We start from the raw sequence: 18,884 nt of genomic DNA, 5'->3' as shown, positions 1-18,884 counted from the left end.
TTCTATTATAAACACCCTTGTTTGTTTTAATTTTCAAGCTATGAAGTCCAAACAATATTTTAATGAAAAAGAATGTCTCAATAATGAAACCCAAAATATTCAAAAAGTACTAAACATTTGACCCAAATACCTAAATATCAATGCTTGTTCCATATTTCAAAGAAAGAACATGTTCATTTTGTCGAAAAATCCATTGTCGTTTTGGAATCAAACAGTGACTCAAGGCCATTCTAAAATTTTGGTTCTACTCAAATCACCGAGGACAAAAATTGCAAGTATTCAAGGTCCGAACAATATTTTTAAAATGCAAGTATCCTTTGTTTTAGGTTCCAAGCTCCGAACAATACTTCTAATGAAATAACACGGCGGTGATACTTGACAAAATTCTTTCAATCACCACCGTCCAACTAAGTTTGCACGGTGGGTAGCTCTAGTAGGCATGCCCGCATAGCAACCACGTCCGACTTGAATACCTTAATTACTAAAAAAGTACTCGTTCGTTCATAGTTTCAAAATCAAAATAAAAACAATTTGGGTATCTTCTAAAACAATATTTGACGATATACCTAAATGAATTGATTTTTAAATAAGCAACCATCGTATTAGTGATTTGACCACCTTCCTGGCAATTATTTTTAAAACTAACCTATAAAAAAAGAATGAAACTTGAGAAGTCCATGCCTTCTGATACATCAAATTGCAAGACGTGGCAAATGTGAGAGGGAGAGGATACACATTTTTCTTCTAAAATTATTTATCAAAAAAGTAATACACTCTTGTATAATATTTGATCCGATTTGGTCATCGCTTGACGGTTGTAAACCATGTTGATGACGCATGGCATATCCAGCATAAATGAGCCCCTCTGTGAGTCGCAAGTCCTTCAAACTATCTTTTCTTCACATTCTATGGATTCTCTTTTCCTTCAATTTCAACGAAAATTCACATCCTATGAAGTTAAGTTGTCTTTTCCTTCAATTTCCAGGAATAAACCACCATCAATACCAAGCAAAACCCTTACTCAAACCCTTGCTCCATAACATGAGTTCCTCGGCAGTACCTAAATCAGCCAATAAATTACAATTGAAGCTACATAGATAAAGATATTATCAGATGAGCAGTGTGTAAAAAGTTGGGACCGGTGGGTTAAACCAATCACCCACGTCTTCCAAGTCGGATCAGCTGACTCAGGGCTTTGTTTCAGCCTACTCGGCCAATCAAGAAATAAATAAAAAAATGTAATTTAAAAGTTTTAAACAAGGTTAAGAAAATGGTCCAAGTCCTAATAACATGAGGGACTTGGACCACTCCCCAAAGCTGACTTTGGTGGTTCCGAATCAGGTCACCAAGTTTTTGGAACCCTGGATGAGAGAGAGTATTCTGAATACATATTATCTTAACATCAATCTTAATGAAGAGAGAGAGAGAGAGAGAAAGAGCGAGAGCCAGCTTACTCCACAGCTGGAGGAGGTGCTTCAGCAACAGTCTGACCAAATATATCAGGAATGCCATCCCATCTGCCTTGCTCTCTTGCCTCCCAATATCCCCCAATATAACGATAAGAGCCATCTTCCTTGTCTCTCCTAAACCATCTCGGTTGCCATCCTCTCTCCTGTAATTTTCTTGCCTGCACAAAAACAAAAGCAATAATTTATGGATGCCCATACAAACTCAGATTCATAGTTTTATAGAGATATATAAAATTAATTGACAGTAACTGAAGAACAAATAACAAAATGCCTCCTTATAGGAGCAGGATGTTAGTGTTTAACTCAAAAGCCTGCCATTAGAGTTAATCTGATGCCTGCAAAAACCCTTGTATCATATACTCAAGGGGGGATAATATAAAATAAGATACAAGTTGGCATTTTAGATATGTGAATGGTCTTACACAAAACATAGGATATGCAATATCGTTCTCCGATTGTTGTTTGGATTATTCCTGTTTTTATTATTAAACATGAGATTTGCTTAGGCAGACTAAAATTAGGACGCATTGAACTATGGTTGGAAGAGGAGTGCCACAAAGAATAAATGTAGATGACTCGCAAGTTTCAAGATAATACTGTAGAACTTAATTCCTTATTTTGAGTTTCATAGAAAAATACCATAGAATACCAACATAATAGAATGCTTTGGCAATTTTATTTTATTTTTCTAATCAGAAATGTTTCAAACAATGAGAGGGAAAGAGTCAATTGACGATTGTTTGCCCATTGATTAAGTGAAAAACAAAATATAGAGAGGTGTTTTGAAAGCTGCTAGGGAACGTGTTGATGTCTTCATGCATACATACATGCATCCATGCATACATATGCATGTAATTACAGAGAGAAACAAATCGAAAGTGGAACTTGCTTCAATTGTGTATGTATGTATATATATATAGTATGTATATATATATATATATATATATATATATATGGAAAAATCTTCCCAACGCCAATAGGCAAAAATGAACAGCGATTTCGCCTACCCTCATCACCGTCTAAAGTTCATCGCACGGTCACGAACTCACAATTGTCCGGTAGTGTTTTTTTTTTCTACAAATCAAAATGATCTGAAATTTGAGGTGCACCTAATAAAAATATAAAATAAATAATTCGTGAAAATAAATATACCAAAATACCCCTGAAACTTTTCGAGGGTATTTTGGTCAATTTATTTCATGTAAAATATTTTTTTGATATTTTTCATAGATTTTCCTATTTTTGATTAACACACGCTCCAAGTTTCAGACTATTCCGATTTGTAAAAAAAAAATGAAAAATGAAACACTAAATCGTAACCGTATGACGAACTTTGAACGGTGATGATGGTAGGCGAAATCACTGTTCATTTTCGCCGATAGGCGTTTTGCATTATCTTCCATATATATATATATATATATATATATATATATATATATATATATATATATATATATATATATATATATATATAGAGAGAGAGAGAGAGAGAGAGAGAAAAGCAATTTTATGAATATTCATTTTAAAAAAATGGCAAAGAACAGCCACAAACCTGTCTCTGCAACTGTTCAAGTCTAAGCTTCTCAGCATTGGCCATCTCATATTCTCCATTCTCAAGGAATCTTTGGTCTGGTCGGAGCCTGGAGTCAGTGGGTGGGAGAACTCGAAGGATAGAAGGGGTGAGCTCATTCAGAGAGATGGCAAAGGGGGTAAGGTTGTATCGGGTTTGCGTTGCGGCCTTGTCTCTCTCCCACAAAAGCATAGCCTCAGACATTGGGTCATAACCCTTGGGCTTAGTACTTGGATCCCCCAACACATAGTACATAGCCTCATCCCACTTCCCCAATAACATGGCCACCTTCTTTCCAGTCTTATTGTCTTGCACAAATCCATGCACCTGATTTCCACCCCAAAACAAATTATTGGACAAAATCCCCCATGTAATTAATGTAGCTCACTTCCCTAAGTCTTACTCTTTTTTTCTTTTCTTTTTTTTGAAACTGTTAACATTGAAGACTTAAGCTTTTCATAACACAGGCATCTGTTTCTTTATTCATTATGATGAAAGACTAGGTTTTGCTTTTTAGCTATGTCAAGATGAAGTATCATGATTAACACTAATTTGATTTAAGAATCCAAAGAAAGATTAGAACTTTACAAACTCTATATGTGTGTGCATCTGCAGTTTTGCTTTTAGTAAAAACTCCATTTTACGAAGGTAATGAAGTGGTAGATTAGCATTAAATATGTCACAGGAAAAAAAGAGCCCCGATAACTAGGTCATGAGTTGCATACCTGATGAGGATTTCGGTCAATTATTGACTGCTCTTTGAACTTGAGTTTGCAGGAATATTGGCCGCTGCCTCTAATGCGCATGGTCCCATAGTGGTCACAGTATATCTTTCCAATTATTATGTTATAGATGGAGGTGGTGACCTTGCTCCACTGGAACGTTTCGCCATCGTCAAACTGGAGGGTGAGGACACCAACAGGATCGAGCTGTATTGATCGACCCCAAAACTTGCCTTTCAAGTTTGAGTCGGCCCAAAATTTCCACCCTTTCCCATCGCAGTGGCAGGCAACAACCATGGGGTGGTGACTCACCTGCGACAACATTTATTATTTTTACTACTGCTGCTGCTGCTCCTATTGTGATGGTGGAGTAAGGATGTGTGTGCACAGAGATGTATATGACCACCATACTAGATGTCTTTAATACTATATCATGGCAGTAGTAACTGAAATAGTAGTCGTATAATTATAAGCAACATATGCAATGCAAACCTATGGCCACCTTTCTGTGCATAACAACATAAATTCGGCATCAATTGATACTCCAACTGTCCTTCCTACAGATTAAAATTATATCTGGACCATTTAGGGGTTAATACTGGGAAGAAGAGATATATTAACAATAAATAAATAAATAATGAAATAACCTTTTCAGAGAAGAAACGGACGCCTTTGTCTGGATAATCAGCCTCGTAGGTTTCCCCAAGAAGAGGGTTGAAAGGCTTGCATTGGCGACCTTCAGTGGAAGCATAGCCGGATACAGCAAAAGCTGCAATATTTAGGATCCTCATCAGGCTATTCCCCTGTATAAATCAACATAAAACCTATGGATTCAGCTACTGTAGCTGTTGAACTATATTAATTCAGTTGGAAGCTAAACAAAGCTCCAGAATGATGTAGCTTGGAAAGCAGTGAAGTATTTAAAAGTAGCAAACAGACACAATGATAAGAAGTAAGCAGAAAATATGCAGATCTGGAGATTAGAAAAGAATATAGAACCTTTTAATTATGTATAACCCATGAAATCAGAAGATAAAACTAGAAACCCTCTAATAGAACACAAATAGTACAATCCTAAATGTGATAAGTACATCATGAATATAATTACTGATATAAAAGTTCAGTAACATAACATATAAGTTCATATTTACATTAGAAAACAGACCCAAAATCCAATTAAAAAATTTTGGAGCCATGGAGATCATAAAAATTGGAAGCAAAAATTAGACTTTTAAATAGAATATCAATAGTACAATTCCATAATCTGAAAGCACATCATGATATGCCTACTGATAAATATACAAACGTGATCAGAAACATAAAATGAATAATGCATCCGACCTTCTTGCCCCATTCTGATGCACAGTCAACCAAATATGAATACTCCAAATCTTCAAAGCACTTCTGTAAGGAGGAAAGCGGCTCGTTAAAATACACAGGGAGACAGACTCCAGATAGGTCTTTACCAATATTTTCTTTGATAATGGACCACAGGCCAACTGGCTTTTCTTTCTCCTTTGGCTCTGGCAACTTATCCCTCCTTTTGACGTAGGGATACTCAATGGTTCTTATTGTTGTATCGGTTTCATGACATTCAGAAACGCACAAATCAGTATCTTCCTTGCACCCATGGCAAGCATTTCCCAGATAATCCCTACTGCGGGAGGATGCGCTTCTTAAAAATTCAGAGGATAGAAAATCGCTTGTATCAAAAAATATGCCATCGTCGTCATCTGTTTCTCCATCTCCTCCATCGCGACTTTCATTATCAGCATCAGAATCTGTTGCACTACCCTCTGAAAAATTGCTGTTCAGTAAATTACAACAAAATGAAGAAAAGACAGAAGAACAAGAAAACATAATATGCATAACGTATCGACAACTTTTCTTAAAGCATATCCAATTGATATTTATAATATAAAATAAAAAGCTAGTACAACATGAAATACCTTTCAGACAATTTTATACACAAAGCAAAAGAGATCCGCAGACCAAACAACACAATTTCGCTTACTTGTGAATAGTCAAATGAGAGAACTATCGTATAAAGCAACTGCAATCAAACTATCAAGATGATTTCAGCCTACACTGAAAAAACTATTCCATAGAGGAAAAAAAAATGCCTCTATGTGTCACACTCTTTTCTTTTCAAGAAACCCTAACTTTGCTCCATATGATTATGCTGGGAAATTAGTAACTGGAAGACCTCCTAACAGATATTATATATCGAAAAGCTAGAACCTCTGAGCCTCGTATACTTGTAATAAGAATTCCATAACCGATGTAGAGGAAAAACTAGACTGAAAGAAATATGATTATGCCAACAAAAGTGCTGATTATCCTTGTAACAAAGAAGAAAAAAGATCCGGGGAAAGCGTTCGAGCGAATGGAATCTACTGATGTTATACCGATATCAATCAGACTTACCGCTGAATCTCCCATTCTCAGCTCCAACGAATGAACGGCGTTCTTTCGTTTCATCCACCACAGTAGCTTCCAACTCTACTTTCTCAGACTGCAAGACAAGAATCAAAGAGAAGAAAAACTTCTTTTAAGTCAAAGCTAAGCCTCGATCGGTTACAAATAACAGGAGAATGAGTAAGAATTGGCTATGGCAAAATATATTATTTAACTGATGCTGATGCAAGTAGAGATTAACCCAGTGCATTATGCAGAATTGAACATTATGATGCAGGAATTTTAGGCAATCACAAAGCAGAAACCTAATCGGATAGAAATTTAAGTATGACAATAATTGAGATACTTGGAATCGAAACAATGCAGTAACAGCTGTGCAGAATAAAGAGTCAGGAGTATCAAATTTGTTAAATTAATTTATTTAATCCGACAGAAATTAATTTATTTAATTCGACAGTTTTAAAACAATTTTTTATCCACCACTTCCTGGTAGTCCATACGAATGTTACGATCATTGAGGCCCACCATTTGAATCTGATGGTTATTTTCCGTGTAATGGTCCCTTTAGTAGGCCATCCCACTTTATATTATAATGTTTTATCTATTGATACCCTTTTCCCTCTCCACTGCGGCTTCCCTCTCTCCCTTCATGACATGTTTGGTGGGCCCTCTTTCTCACCTACGTCTTACCTGTAAGACTGAAAAGCCAACCGTAATATATTTAAAAGGAAACGTAACGGGGTAATAGAAAAGGGCGTTAATGTAAAAAAAGAGAGTAGGTACTGGAAGTAGGGAAGAACGGAACACAACGTCTTTCGTATCTCCTTTTCCTTATATATTGAGGTCCGTTTACCGCGATCAATTTGACAGCAACGTTGTGATTTGAAACGAAGCTTTTGGACTCGAAGGGAGTTTTTTAATCTGCAGGAAGTGTTCTCGCTAGTACGTTTTTCATCTCGGTTTCCAGAGTCAAGGGTGTTAAATACACTTTGAAAAAAACAAACTTCATTCTTGTGCCTTCAGATCCAGGACTACTTTTATCATCTTATAACCTCCGAGGCTTAATCTAATTTCTAGGGAAATTTAACTTTTGAGTATTTTATTTCTGATCCTCAACTCTTGAACTAGATTAATCCTTATAGGGTTAACTGGCAGTTTTCACATATTTGTACAAAAACCGACTCTGGATGAGAAGGTTTTACCGAAAATTTGAGACATGGGAGACCGCTGAACTAATAAATTACTCATAACAATAACTCAAAAATAGTGGTATTTATGCACTACTACCACAATACTTACCGAGAAAATTTGCAGCTGAAACATAACAAACAAATCCTCTGAGTCCAGGGATTCCACCCGTAACACAGATAATAGGCTTATACTAAAGATCTATTCATATATCATCGTCCATCATCTAACACACAAAGGTAAGGATTCAGGCTGAAACGCACTAACTTTTCAAAAGAGAGAGAAAGACCTGAAATATAATGAAGCTAAAATAGTTTTTTTGAATGAATAAAAGAATGGAATCACAGAGAGAGAAGAAGCTACAATAGTTGAAATAGTGAAAAGCTTTTAAACCTCAATTTTAAAGCATCAGCTAAAACAGTCATTCATATTTTAAAAGATTAGTGGAGTGATATATGTTACACTCCGAACTTGAGCTCTTCAATAGACAAATAGCGCTTGCAGATTAAAAATAGGAATTTCCAAATGGTTTAGCTACTCATTTTTGGAAAAGGAAACAACAACAGCACATATTCAAGGAAGAAAAACGCAACGAAGGAGTCACATTGACAAGCAATTTTGAACCAGAAAACACTATGGATAAGAAAGCAACAGAGTTCAGAACTGTTTTCAAATTGATGAAAAAAAACAACGATAGAGACAAGAAGAGAACAGTATTGTATGACCTCCAATTGCCTTAGTGTATCCACCAAGACCAGGTGTTTCTGCTGAAGAGATTTCAACCGATTTTGGAGCTCAGAGTGTTCTGTCAACATGATAGTTTCACAATCTTTAACAGAAGCTTCATTCAGTCCTTCCTGCAGTAAACGAGATCTTAATTTTTCAGTTGAAACACTGATTTCTTCAGAAGGCAAGAAATCGCTGCTTGTTAAAACTCGAGGGAAAAGATCCTTAGCAGTCTTTAGAGCATCAATCCATGCGCCCCTGTCTTCTCTAGATTCACAACGCAAGTGAAGTGTCTTTGTACCAGTAAATATGGATAGGCGTTTGTCATCCGATTTACTTTCGCGAATGGAGGAAACCTGAAAAAAAATGCCAAATCTTATTTCTAGGGCAGGAGACCCTTGAGAGATTAAAACTTGAATCATGATATTATTTTTCCTCTTGAGAGATAACTGAATCATTATCATAACTACACCATGTATGGAAAAGACTAAGGAAAAAAAAAACACATATAGCATATATTATGCTAATAACAACCACTTACCCTGAAAAGAATCACTTCATCAGGAAAAAAAATCACATGTAATTGTTTAGGAGCCACTGGAAGGAAAAAGTGTTCCATTGCTCTAAGGCAAGACAAATGCATATTTGCTTTTATCATGATTTTCCTTTTTTTGTATGAATTTTCTTTTTGTGTGTTTAATGTATTTTTCTTTTCTTTTTTTTCTTTTTTTTTCATCTTGTATAAAATACATTGCCACATTAGGAGACTTGTAGGAAACCAAGATCTTTCTTGCTAAATTCAGAATATGATAAACTAAACTCAAATCAAGATCACTATAAGTCACAACATTGTAAATCGACAGGTATACCCCACCACATTATCAACGTAAACAGTAACAATGCAGAGAAGAACACATCATGTAAATTACACAACAATCCATGACAAATACAGTTCACCACCAAACCCCTCACATCTCATCAAGTAAGAGCATCCATAGATAACAATGACAATTTTCTTTCTTCTTTATACTAAAACAGTTTGCTTGCTATGTACTCATGCCTGCCAAGAGTAACCAGCACATCGAACAAATCCAGGACTTAAGCTTCATGCTTCAGAAATAAATATGCAAAAAATAAAAATATATTAACCAAAGCTAGCACAATCAACCTTGATGCGCCTGGAGTTTCTGGACCTATCATTGAAGTCTGGATTCAAATGGCTCTTTGAGATAAAACACAAGACGAAAGAGATTTTTTAGAACAAAAAAATCAGCCAAGTTTTTGGCTGACTTTGAAGAATTGCAATTTTTTAGAACAAAAATATCAGTGGTCAATGTTTGTTAATATTTGATCCCAAAGCATATTTTTGTGTCCATGATCCAACCATGGGATTGATTTCCAAAATAAATAAATAAATAAACAAATAAATAGCATTTTAAAAATTTCATGTTTTTTATGATTTTCTGTTTTTCTATTTTCTGAAATTGCCTTTTCTCGGATTTTCTGATTTTTCTCAAGCCAATAACGTCAATTTTATTGGTATTCCATTTTTTATATATTTTTTGGTTTTGTATGATTCATTTGGATTTTTGTGAGTTTTCTGAAGTTTTGGATATTTTTACAAATATTTTCAGCTTTTTTATGTCTTAGACATGACTTGAATGAGTCCGAGTCCACTCCCCCCAAGTAGCTCAGCCCAGGCTGGCAGTGAGTACCATGCTTGAGCCGCGTTTAAGAACATTGATCTCATCAGATGCAAAGGACACGGCCTATACCCTACTGCAGCACTTGACTTGCACACATGTCAAGCATCCAATCTAAATTAGAAACACACGAGTGACGGATATTAAAGCTTTATAGGAAAATGGTACACAATATTTGGTTGCCTTCCAAGTGGGAAAGATTGAGATCAAAGTTCGTTTACACGAACCGAACTCGGGACCCGGTTGAGAAAGGCAATTTGAGAATGGGGATATTTTTTAATTAACCCAAGGGTACTTTAGAAATAACCCGAAAAGAAGGAAAATGTAAAATAAGTATTCATGGTCCCAACACTCTCCAATCTTTGCCAAAATGATAGAAAACATTAGAAAACACATTACAAATAAGTTACTTATTTTTTTGGATTTAAAAAAAAATTGAATTTTTCTTCAACATCTTGGAACTTAACCAGGAAAACAGGCTAAAACAGGACAGACCAGAGGCCGGTTCCAGTTCAACCCAGCCAGTTTACACTGACTGAGATTAAATGCAGGTGAGTGTGAAAGGTGAAAAAACCATCAAATGGCTCAGAACTAAAGATGACACAAGACATACTTGGTGGCAAAGGAATGCACTACGGAGCATCAAGGAGATATTTGAACAGGTAGCCAAAACTGACTACCAAGAGACTCCTTTTCCCCATCGTTAGTATAAGGTGAGGACCCATTCAGAGAACCAACAAGAATGCTTTCCTTAATGGCATTCCACAATGAGCAGTATATAGCACTTACCCAAAAAAAAGGAGCAGTATATAGCACTTTACAAAAAAAAGGAGTATATAGCTCCACCAGGTTATGCTGATGATTCCACCCACATCTATCCGCTAAACAAGGGGACTCACAATTTCAAAACAACAACCAGGAGCGTTGTCTGCAACATTTCAAGAGATTCTTCTTTTTTGTGAAACATGATGAAGGCAGAACTTTTATTCTGATGGACTATGTTGATAACTTGGCTATTACTAATGATGATCTGGGCACCATAAATGAAGTGGAGACAATAAGATTAATTCAGATGAATCAGATTCGCTCTTATTGTACTTGCTTCTAAAGATTACCTAGAGTCCTTGATATATTGCTGTTATGCACTAAAAGTATGCAGAAGATCCCATTTCTTGAACTGATTTCACAAATGGGAATGTGGTTGATGGTCTTGCTCAATAATTCTTAGCTTGGTGTGGTGATCTTGAATATCCTACTACATAGAAAGCACCAACAATTGGTTGGATATCCATAACCAAGCCATCATCGGACCATACATTTAGAACATTACACAGTCAGTAGGTCAGCATGTTCAGTGAATCAAGAGGGCTGTTGCATATGGCTGGAACATGTCGGATCGTATAAGTATGTTTGTTCTACTCTTAACAGAGTTTTATTCTTATCTGCTAATTAAGATTTACAATGTTAGGTACTTGCTGACTTGGATAGCGAAGGTTGTCCAGACCAAGGCTCAAGAGAAATGGCCATTATGTAAAAAATACAGACACTATTACTGCCAACAAGCCCATCCTGTTATATTACAGTAGAGGTCTCAAGAAAGGCAATAAAGAAGGTTTGTATTACAGGCAATGGCATTTGAAAACTTGGTCAAGTCCACTCGAACTCATCCGAGTTACTCGTGGCCCCTTGACGAGCCAAGCCAAGTACTCAAGGTAAAATTCAGTTAAAATAAAATAATTGTATATATATTTTAAGGAAAATATCTCTATACCCCCTATTTTTAGGTTTCATTCTTTGATAAACCCAAAGTTTCAAAAAATACCTTCTAACCCACTTTAAATCTATTTTTTATCTTAAACAAAAATAAAAAAGACGTACTCTTTCTAAACCCAATCCTTTCTCTCTCTTTACTTATATACTCCAAATTTCTCTTTCTCTCTCTTCTTACATTTCTCACTTTCTCTCTCATTCCGTGTTTCTCTAAACACCTCTCTCTCTCCTCCCAATAACCTCTCACCTCAATGAAGCCGTTCTCTCTCTAAAAGTTTGGGGAGATCGCTTGTAAAAAATGCATGTCTTTTTAAATTTGTTTGGCCTAAAAACATAAGTTTAAATTAACTCAAGGGGTTAGGAGAAATAAAATCTACAATTTTTATGCCCGAAGATATCTTTTAAAACCTTGAGTCTATTGTGAAATGGAACTTAAAAATAAGGGGTATGAGGATATTTTTCCTATATTTTATATATCATTTTGATTTTTTGATAATGATTTGGGCTTTTTTTCTTGTCATATCCGTTATTCTTATACTTTTCCTCCTCCTGAGGATTTTTCTGAATTTTTTCCAGCTATAAATCCTTTTCTTTTTTTTCTAAATACTCTCTTTTCATTGTTTTTTTCCATCGTATTAGGACTTTTAAAGCTGTTTATTATCTAGTTTGCTTTTTTATTTTCTTTATTTTTAACAAATTTTTTGGTTTTTTTAATTTTTTATCTCTTTTCTGGCCCCCATAAACAAAGGCAAGTCAACTCAGACTTGCCTGACTAACTCGGCTAGAGCCCTACCCAAGCTAAGTTTTCGAACCTTGAAAGGCAAAGAACAAGGGTTATTTTGCATAAAACATTCAGTAAAAATGACACGGTCATTGGTATCAGGTTATTGATAACATAATATTTGAAAAAATAAATATTGGACATAATGGTCAGAAATAAGAGAGATTTGAAAACAGAAATCTGCAAGAAATACATTTTTCAAATATAGTCCCATGGTTTTATAATTCTCGCATATTTTTGACATTTTTTTTTTTTTTGTCGTTTTGTATCCCTTGCCCTCTTTTTCTGAAGAAGGCCTTTTTTCCGCTCCAACAGCCAATTATCATTATAAAAGAGAAAGAAACCAAGCCTGATCTGTTATGTTATACCTGTTTTTTGAACCTTGGTCCAGAGGACTCCACACAGAATGATTCAAGGTTGCCTAATAGACCGTATATGGCCTAAAAGATCAAACCAAAACTAATTCTTTTACCAGCTTAATGGCAGTGTTTCTTGGCACAACACAAATCATTTTACTCAATCTTGCACTAGTAGTGAAAAGGCCGCTTATTAATTTAAGAGATATCTTGTGTTGGCCAATTCTATAAGTCGAATCAACTCAGATGAATGCCAAGATGACTAATCAAGTTTCTGTAACTATTGGTAATGTTGTTTATCAGTTATAGATGGTCTCCAAATTTCGATTCTAAATAATAGATAAATTTATAAAAAGAGCATTGTGATTGCTTCATTTCATTGTTTTCAAAATTAATGTGGATCCAAGTGTTCTTCTCCAGGCCCCTGGTTCACAAAACGTTGAACAATGTAGTAACTGAAACATGTGTCCAAACAATTAAATTATCAGTTCACAAGCTCCAACATTTGTTTCTATTTCCATCAAACAATCAACTCCAAATACCTCAAACTTTAGACTTTCTTTTGGCTACAACTAAATCACCCAAAAACAAACAGCCTACCAATTCTTGTAAAATAAAGTAAATATCAAACAACATTACCTTCAAATGAACCTCTCCAAAGGGCTTGCGTTGCTTCACTGGAACACGAACATTTCCTTGATTTGCCTTTCGCATATGCTTCAATGAATACTCTCCAATCACTCGGAGACCCTTCTCACTCTCTGAGTTAACGTATATTTTATCAGGCCCATGGATCTTGTAATAAGATAGGACCCCATCTCTAAGAACAAACCATCGAGACTTCCATCCCTTTCCATAGTTAACCCACTTGTAAACAATTCCAGCTACATTTCCATTAACACTGACACAGGATCCCTTTGAATCTCTCACGTCAACAGTTTCCAGTGAAGAATTCGACTGAACAAGCAAGGGGGACTTGACAAAATCCAAATTTGTGGTCGAGATGCCATTTTCGAAATCAGCTGAAATAGAGTGTGGCTTATTTAAACCTAGTCCTAGATTTCGACAATACCTAGTTGATTCATCGGACCCTACAGGAGAAGGCGCTTTTGATGAAGCTTTAACTGAAACTATCGGTGAATCACTTCGATCTCGGTCCAGTGAAACCGGAGCTATACAGCACAAAGGATTCATGGCCAGAACACTGAAACTCACCAAAAGCAAGCCTTAACAACCCCTAAAAGGCCTCCTCTCCTCCTCCTCCAAGCATAAGCATAATATATACACAAATTCTCAGTCTAAGCGAGATCTCAAACCAGAGAGGCCATGCAAGCCCTCCATATGTTCCAACCAATGGCGGAACCAGATGCTTTTAGGGTTTCTGAGAATAGAACCCCTAGATCCGTAGAGGTCAAGGTCCAGATCGCCATGATTTGCCCTAAAACGAACTGTGTTATGGGCGAAGTATCCGATAACCTCTGAAAATGACATGAGCTCTGAGCTGATAAAATCCAATTAAGGCGTTGCAGAGCTTTTGGAGCAATGCATAATGGCGATAGTAGACCGCAGTTAGAGTGAGAGAGAGAAGAGTTCTAGAGAGAGAAAGTAAGCAGTTATTGCTCACTGGTTGGAGGGGCTCGAGGAGAGAGAGCATAAAGATGGCTAAGACAGATCCATTAAATGGGGTGAGTGCAGGCTTTCAGTGAGTGAGGGAGAGGAGTGACAAACAAAGCACATGCTTTGGCATGAGTGGAATAAATTACTAAACTACCCCTATCAGTTAATGCGAGACTACCCCTAATAATAACGGGAAATCATTCAAAATTATAAAAATTTGGACTGTTGTGACTTATGAGCGAATCTTTTATTGGACAAATGACCAGAATACCCCTTACAGTAAGATTGCACTCGGCGTGGAAAGTCTCGTACCGAGTGTCACAAGCTCCGTATTCGAATCGAATTGTCCGAGTCCGGCGGGTTTTTTTTTTTTTTTTTTTTTTTTTTAATGCCAAAAAAATAAAGAAAAAAGATCATGTCGGCCCAACTGCTGTCCAACTGCCCAAATTGAACCTGGGCCGATTTGATAATCTCGAATATCCGATAATGTTTGAAATTAAATTTTTTTTAACAAATCGGATTGATCTGAAATTTGAAGCGTGTGTACATAAAAAAATAAGTGAAACTTCAAAAAATATAAAAAAAATATTTTACATGAAAATAAATGATCAAAATACCTTTATAAAGTTTCGAAGGTATTTTGGTCCTTTTTTTTTGGATTATTTTTTTTATATTTTTATTAAGTGCGCCTTGATGAGAATAATATATACCTAAAATTTCAAGTGATTTGGATTCATAAAAAAATAAATAAAATTCAAACACAAAAAGATATTGTGACCATCAAATTGGTCCAGATTCAATCTAGGTCATTGACGTTTACAGTAGCGGTCAGCTAGTGGGCTTACAAAATCTACTCCTAAAAAATAACTAACTTTTAAGTTGTTTATTTTTCTCTTTTTGTTACATTACTGATTTCTCCAGTAATAAACCCAATAATTGATCCATTTTAGATCTAAAACAAGGTTAGGTATATAAAATGTTTATTGGGGAGGTTTTTGCGTCAAAATCTTTTGTCTTCTAAACATTAAATGCCCAATATGCTACTATTTGATTTTCTCCACGGGTTTTCAAAGAAACGGTATGAAATTTATTTCAAATTGTAGGTATATACATCTAACAAAGCACTATTTATTGGACTAAATTAAGCAAAGGAAAAGTTTATATAAGGTGTCAAGCTTATACGATATAAGTAAGACGCTTCTCAAAAACCCATCAGAATATATTGTTCTGACATAACAAAACCCTTCAATTGATCATCTTGACCTAGTGATGCATGAATATGAAAAAAAATTGATTTCAAGTCTTAAAAACAGTATATTTTGTAGTGCATTATCTGTACTGTCGATTTTTAAGATTTCCATATGTTTATAGATTTTCTCGATCTGCACCATTTTTAGAGCTTTAAATTTCAACATTAGAAACGAGAACAAATATTTAAGCGCTCACAAAATTTTCTTGGACCAAAACTACATCTTTTAGCATAATTTAGAGGCACACTTTACTTAGATTGATTAAGGTTAATAACTTATGCAAACTACACTTATAGAAAAACTAAAGTAACTGGATTACATCGAGCCTAACCTCTTCTAGGTAAAGATCCCCATATAAATTGTAGCTTCAAACTCAAAAAAATTGTCAAATATGAATCCTAAACTTGAATGATGAAAGAGGCTGAAACTTTTTTTAGTATAGATTTTTTAATTGTCAAAAATATAAATAGATTTCTTAATTGATGAGGTTTCTATAAGGCCTAGGCTTTATGAAAACATAATAAAGCCTCGAATCATCGTTCGGAAAACACTTTTGGCAATGAAAATCTCTATGATGGCTCTAAAATCAAATTCCAATATCGGCAATGAAATTTGAAACTCAAAAAATGATAACGGTATTGCATATCTATGAACACTTATTTTAAGTGTGAAATATACGGTCTAGATAATTTGTTATAACATACTCTATTTTTAGAGTTTGAAATCTCAAATTTTTTACCCAACCATAATGTTCAAGCCAAGATGATCGATATAAAGATTTTCCAATGCTTGTTTTACAATTTCCGATGAATTATAAGGCGAGGATTTACTTGTTTTGATTGCAGCCCTATCAAGCCATTGTCCTCTATTTAATACATAATTCTCACCTAAACATGATCTAAGCCATCTAGCTCTAAATCACAACCATAAACAAAGAGATAAAAAGATTCATCATTCATGGAGGCAAAAAGATGAAACTACCCCCAATTTTGCTACATAAACTCTTAAGACTGTTTTCAAGTCTTTAGTGGCATTTTCAAAATTGGGCGAGGAATAAGATGTCATTGGATACTAAGTGAGCTTTACAAAGACTATCATTAACAAAACGAAAAGTTATGCTTTGCATGATACACCTTGCTCACAAATTACCTATACATCAGAATGGGTTGAATTGGACTGGATCAACATGATGTCCGAGTCGACTCGGACCTAGCCAGTATTCAGGTTTTGCCACCCAAGCTGAATTTGGATGACAACTGTGAAGAAATCGAAAATGATTGTTGAAAAATTGTGGGAAAACCGGATTTCGTTGCGGATGATTTAAATAAATAAAAAGTAGGATGGGAGGACCTTGTAGCTTTATTTTCTCCTTTATTATATTATTTTGTTCTATAAATATAGTAATGGAGAGTATTTTTATATAAATACCGCTTTTGCTTTGTTTTATTTTTCAATGTGGGACTAAAAATCTATAACTATTTTTCTTTCTTAAGAATGTAAAAAAAAAAAAAGGTTATTAAAAAGGTTATTATCAATTACCTTGCATTTTTTCAAACCATAACATCAGTTGTCATCATAATTCAACCGACGCGTGCAAAAATTTTTATCAGCCACTTGGAGTAGAGCAGGCAATATATTGAAGCATTGGATGGCTAGCATTCAAAGACAATATTGAGTATATATCGGTTTTTTTTTTTTGATGTTATTTTTTCTGTTTTTTCTAAAGAACTAAAATTAAACGCACATTTGTACCCCCAAAATTTCAGGTCTATGGAGCTTGAAAAATAAAAATAAAAAAGAAACACACCAATCTGGCTATCCAAATTGACAAGATCCAATCCAGTATTTTAAAACACGGATTGTCGTGGTGAATTAGTCCTCCACTGGATTGGCGATCAGCCAAATCTATTGACCTGGATAGTTCAAATAGGTGATCGAGCCCTTTTTTAAAAAAAAAAAAAAAATGAAGAAGATAAAAAAAATGTTGCATGGACTGTTTCCCCATCTTACACTATGTTCGATGATTTAAATATCAAACAAACATAATATACACGAAGAATAACAAATTGGAGTAGGCAGGACCAATTCCCAGGGGATTAGGGCTTATGAATCAGTAAACCCGATACTGGATCGATGTTTTCTTAATCCTTGATCCATTATGAGCCATATGACCCATAGTATTTAGTAGGCAAGGCAACCCACAATCTATTTTTTTCTACAATAGTTATTTTCTCTATACTAGTTATAAACAAAGGAAATACCTAGAAATAGCATAGTTCTAATGGTGAATCCCCTTCACTCTCCCATATTAGCCATCTATCAATGATCAAGGGAGATGACTCAACCGATTATAGTAGTTTTATAGTCTATCAAATTTTTTTCCATGTGTGCGATGCTAACTATTTTTGTATGATCCCAATGTTTGAAAAATCATTGAACGAATCGGGAATTGCTCAACCCGAACTAGGAAATGGGTCCGACCAAACTAGTTCCAAGAAGGAATGGGGAATGCTTCAGCTAACTTTCAGCCTTCCTCTCAATTTCTTTTTAGTTTTTTAGCTTTCCTGTCATTTTTAAGATATTATAGCAAATCCCGCCCATAAACCGTTTTTTCTACTCTTTATTTTCTAAATATTTTTGTTGATTGCCAATTCGGATTGTTATGTTTATAGTTTTCACTGAGATCCTATTCTCGAAAATGCAGCATCACCTCCCTTTGTATGGAGTCAATGTGAAAAATCTCCATAATACTCATAATACTAGTCGAATTCACGTAGGAATTAGAGATGTTATACCTAGTAACAAAAACAATCCTAGTATCAATTAAATTCCCGCATGAATTAAAACAAGGTTTGGAGGTTATATGTCAATAAAAACGCTTCTAGTACCAGTTAAATTCTCGTAGGATTTACAACAGGTTTTGGAGGTTAAACATAGTGACAAATGATGTATGGGATTTGAAAGGCACGAGAAGAGCTCACCCTCTACTCAGTACAATTCTGAAATGCAATACTGCCTTTGGTGAACACACCACCATGTCATAGAGCTGTTCTTGATAATCTGAGTTGAGAAGCTCACTTAAAATCACAACAAAACATACCCATCCGGTGGATTGAGAGAGATGCCAAATTACGAAGCCCTTTTGTATAAGTTCAATATTATTTTAAAGATGAGAGGGTGAAACACAAGAACTTGTATAGAGAGAGGTGCCAAGATGAGAGGGTGAAACATAAGAAAGTGGATAGCGAGAGGTGCCAAATTACATGGGACTGATGGAAGAGGATGATGATGTTAAGCATAAGCTTACAAATGAT

At 35.3% G+C, this 18,884-nt stretch overlaps 1 protein-coding gene across 2 annotated transcripts; it reads right to left on the bottom strand.

Moving 5' to 3' along the window:
• Positions 1–666: 666 nt before the first annotated feature.
• LOC18441938 (oxysterol-binding protein-related protein 1D) lies at positions 667–14,372 on the bottom strand. 2 transcript variants are annotated; one of them, XM_006852163.4, is made up of 9 exons: positions 13,343–14,372; positions 8,093–8,449; positions 6,189–6,276; positions 5,103–5,557; positions 4,409–4,564; positions 3,765–4,073; positions 3,022–3,366; positions 1,455–1,627; positions 667–1,060 (listed from the first exon to the last, which is right to left on the bottom strand). In XM_006852163.4, exons 1-9 carry the CDS (start codon positions 13,895–13,897, stop codon positions 1,018–1,020), a joined length of 2,481 nt encoding a protein of 826 aa, XP_006852225.1. In that variant the 5' UTR covers positions 13,898–14,372; the 3' UTR covers positions 667–1,017. The 2 variants fall into 2 exon arrangements, with proteins under 2 accessions (XP_006852225.1, XP_088725042.1); XM_088868916.1 differs by lacking the exons at positions 667–1,060; positions 1,455–1,627; positions 3,022–3,366; positions 3,765–4,073 and adding an exon at positions 4,083–4,318.
• Between the last annotated feature and the right edge of the window lie 4,512 nt (positions 14,373–18,884).

The sequence above is a fragment of the Amborella trichopoda genome, chromosome 6, assembly GCF_054954075.1.
Source record: "Amborella trichopoda isolate Santa Cruz 75 chromosome 6, AtrichopodaSantaCruz75HAP2 v2.0, whole genome shotgun sequence".
Classification (NCBI taxonomy): domain Eukaryota; kingdom Viridiplantae; phylum Streptophyta; class Magnoliopsida; order Amborellales; family Amborellaceae; genus Amborella; species Amborella trichopoda.
Note: the sequence above shows the minus strand (reverse complement) of the source record. Positions and strands in the feature narration are given on the sequence as shown.